The following is a 3,841-nucleotide window of genomic DNA, read 5'->3' on the forward strand; positions in this document are numbered from 1 at the left end:
AACAGCTGCTTTCTATCCAAGCTGACCGTGTCCCCCATAACCTTCGAGCCCTCTCTCAGGAGCCCCCCTCAACCCCCTCTACTCCAAAGAAAACAAAGTCAGAAGTCACATGACACCAGGTTATAGTCCGGCAGGTTTATTAGAAAGCTCAGAGCGCTGTTCCTTCGTCATTTCACCTGATGACAGCCAGACTCTGAAAGCTTGTGATTTCAAATAAACCTGTTGGACTATAACCTGACTCCTGACCTTGTCAACCCCAAACTGGCACCTCCACAACAAAAAAAAACAACCCAACGTATCCAGGCTCTCTCCATCACCGAAATACTCCATCCCAGGGAACATCCAGGTGAAACGATCCCTTTGCAGCCTCTCCGGGGAAATCACAGCACCCTGTAGTGCAGCGACTAAAACACTTTGGGACATTCCAAGATGGTGAAAGGTACTCTACGATTTCAAATTATTTTTTAACATCAAAGTAGCTTTACATCAAGGCAGTGCAATATTAATTTTTCTCTTTCTCTCTCTCTCTCTCTCTCTCTAGGCGTTCCCTTCCCCCGGAATTTCATGTCAGTCGCAAAAACCATCCTGAAACGCCTGTTCCGAGTCTATGCCCACATTTATCATCAGCATTTTGATTCTGTGATCCAGCTCCAGGAAGAGGCTCATCTCAACACTTCCTTCAAACACTTTATCTTTTTTATTCAGGTACAGCCAGTTGTGAAAATCCTTTACTGTAATTGGCTCTGCGTTCTAACCCAAGATGAATAACAACAGTGTCAGACAGGAACTGACTTGTCTTATTGTCGCGAAGACTGAGTCCAGGCTAAATAATTCAAGATGCAGGATCCCCCTGCAATTTCTTAACTAGAGCCTCCCTAACTCTCCTGGATCCAATTACCAGAAACCATACATTTGTGGGCCGTAATTTGCGGTAGATGTAACTCCTGCCGTCAATTACACTGGCTCCTTGGCATTTTATGTTTTACTTACTCACAATAAGAACAGAAATTATTGGAGAAATTCAGCAGGTTTGCCAGCTGCTGTCGAGAGAGAAACAGAGCTAATGGTGCCAGTCCCTTGGTAATTTTTTAGAACCGAAGGGGGCTGCAAAATGATGTTATTTTAATGATTGATAAAGGGGAAGGAGGGATGTGTTAAAGACATCCAAAACAAGAGACGAAGGTAGTGTTAATGGTAGCAAAGGAGTGATATAGTTCTAAAATAGGTGTTAATGGTAGGTGTAAATAGCCAAAAAAGGTTGGTTTTGCTGAGAACAAGCCCATGCAAACTAGGCACTGGGCTTGGCGGGGGGATGTGGGCAAAAGTGAGGACTGCAGATGCTGGAAATCAGAGTCAAAATTAGAGTGGTGCTGGAAAAGCACAGCAGGTCAGGCAGCATCCGAGGAGCAGGAGAATCGATGTTTTGGGCAGAAACCCTTCATCAGGGGGGTCAGGAGAAGATGTAATCAAAATGAAAGGCAGTGTTCATGCTCTGAGGTTGTTGAATTCAGTATTGAGTCCTGAAGGCTGTAAAGTCCTATATATTTCTTTTTGTTTGAGAGAGTGTGAGATGATAATGTTGGGAGAAGGTGAGGACTGCAGATGCTGAAGATCAGAGTCGAGAGTGTGGTGCTGGAAAAACACAGCACCTCAGGCAGCTTCTGAGGAGCAGGAGAATCGACGTTTTGGGCATAAGTTGGTTCTCCTGCTCCTTGGATGCTGCCTGACTTGCTGTGTTTTTCCAACACCACACTCTCGACTGAAATGATAATGTTGCAGTGAGAAAAATCGGGTATCTGACACCACATAACCAATCAGATTGAATGGACTGTGAAATTGGCAACGTAAGGATTGAGAAGTGCAAGTTCAGAGTGGGTGAATTGAAATCGACAATGTAGGTCGGTCACAGATGAGCTACAGTGGATGATGGAGATGGTGTAAGTCAGACAGCATATTCTGTGGCTGGAGAAGCTACAAGCAGCAGAAGCCGCAGAAATAAAATCAGTTCTAGAAAGAGAAATGAAGTGAGGGATATACCAATTAGAAGAGAGAAAAGAAAGACTGAACAGAAAAACTATGTCTTAGAGTCACAGAGATGGACAGTACAGATAGAGACCCTTCGGTCCAACTCGTTCATGCCAACCAGATATCCTAACCAAATCTAATCCCATTTGCCAGCATTTGGCCCATATCCCTCTAAACTCCTCCTGTTCATATACCCTTCCTATTCAGATGCCTTTTAAATGTTGCAATTGTACCAGCCTCCACCACTTCCTCTGGCAGCTCATTCCATACACGCACCACCCTCTGCGTGAAAAAGTTGACCTTTAGATCCCTTTTATATCTTTCCCCTCTCACCCTAAATCCATGCCCTCTAGTTTTGGATACACCACCTGAGGAAAAAGACTTTGTCTATTTACCCTATCCATGCCCCTCATAATTTTGTAAACCTCTATAAGGTCACCCCCTCAGCCTCCGACGCTCCAGGGAAAACAGCCCCAGCCTGTTCAGCATCTCCCTATAGCTCAGATCCTCCAACCCTGGCAACATCTTTGGAAATCTTTTCTGAACACCTTCAAGATTCACAACATCCTTCCTGTAGCAGTGAGACCAGAATGAATGCAGTATTGTATTTAACAATTTGCATTTTGAAACCTCCAACAATTCTACACGCGTCCATCACACGCAAGGCAGCACGTACAATGTGAACCTTTCCTTTTTCTGTGTCACCCCCAGCAGATTGTCAGGTTGAAGCATGACAACTCTGCAATAATACACCATCTCTTTCATTTTTTTAGGAGTTTAACCTCATAGACCGGAAGGAATTGGCTCCATTGCAGGAACTGATCGAGAAACTGACTACAAAGGACAGATAGAAGGCAGCTGAGAGAGAAACACAATCCATTTCCCCTCTTTAACACAACTGGACACAGGCGATGGATTGGATGTTGTAAAATCCACGCAATGCTAGTGCTGATGAAATTGCAAGTGTTTTTCATTCGAAGGTTTGATACAAGATGATTCTAGACTTCTCTTTAAGCAAGTCACCACACGCACAGACAGCTTTCGCTGAGGCATGTTGCTACGCTGCACACAATCCTCCGATGCCTGTAAAATGTAATTCATTGGCACCGATTAGAATCTACCTTCTCCAAGTGCCTGCATTGTTTCATAACTTCCAATTTATTTTTCTTTCTTTTCAGTCTTTTGATAAAAGAATAAAATAACACACTGGGCTGACACTTCATCTAGGGAAGATTCCACTGATTATAAAAAGTGTTCTATTTTGGATATGATTCATAAAGTTTTCACTGAAACGTGTTGTTTCTTGAGGTTTTCAGGGCTGAAGCCTTCACACACTTGGTCGAGATGTTGGTTATTCTCAGGGTGTTTGAGCTGCTTTAGCTGTATCTGTTGTTGTTAGCTCCGCATTGGCAGTTTCAGGTACATTATCCAAAACCTGGCTGTCCAAACCTCGGAAATGCTTGAATGTTCCATGCACCGATATCACTGTGTCAAACTAAGCAGCAGTAGACTTTCAGAGATTTAGAAATGTTGTAACGTAATTCTATAGCTCAGTACAAACAGCTTTCACCATGCCCTCCTGAATTCTTTCCCTGTCCAGCAGCCAATCGCCATTGGGAAAACCCGGCCTTTTTCCCCCAAGATAAATATTCATAATACTTAATGTTAGTCAGTATATAATTTACATGCAAGCATGGCGCTGGGTCCACTGATTTTTGTCATTTATATAAATGATTTGGATGCGAGCATAAGAGGTATAGTTAGTAAGTTTGCAGATGACACAAAAATTCGAGGTGCAGTGGACAGTGAAGAGGGT

At 43.4% G+C, this 3,841-nt stretch overlaps 1 protein-coding gene across 1 annotated transcript; it reads left to right on the top strand.

Annotated features, from left to right (window-relative positions):
* Nucleotides 1-23: 23 nt before the first annotated feature.
* On the top strand, nucleotides 24-3,317 carry LOC122545749 (MOB kinase activator 1B-like). Its single transcript, XM_043684676.1, has 3 exons — nucleotides 24-439; nucleotides 542-705; nucleotides 2,799-3,317. Exons 1-3 carry the CDS (start codon nucleotides 430-432, stop codon nucleotides 2,874-2,876), a joined length of 252 nt encoding a protein of 83 aa, XP_043540611.1. The 5' UTR covers nucleotides 24-429; the 3' UTR covers nucleotides 2,877-3,317.
* Nucleotides 3,318-3,841: the final 524 nt, after the last annotated feature.

This window comes from Chiloscyllium plagiosum, unplaced genomic scaffold (genome assembly GCF_004010195.1).
Source record: "Chiloscyllium plagiosum isolate BGI_BamShark_2017 unplaced genomic scaffold, ASM401019v2 scaf_51037, whole genome shotgun sequence".
Taxonomy (NCBI): Eukaryota; Metazoa; Chordata; class Chondrichthyes; order Orectolobiformes; family Hemiscylliidae; genus Chiloscyllium; species Chiloscyllium plagiosum.

Bases quoted from the DNA above. Each gene is read 5' to 3' on its own strand.
- LOC122545749 (XM_043684676.1), top strand. The intron at 706-2,798 runs GTACAGCCAGTT...TCATTTTTTTAG, and splicing joins ACTTTATCTTTTTTATTCAG to GAGTTTAACCTCATAGACCG.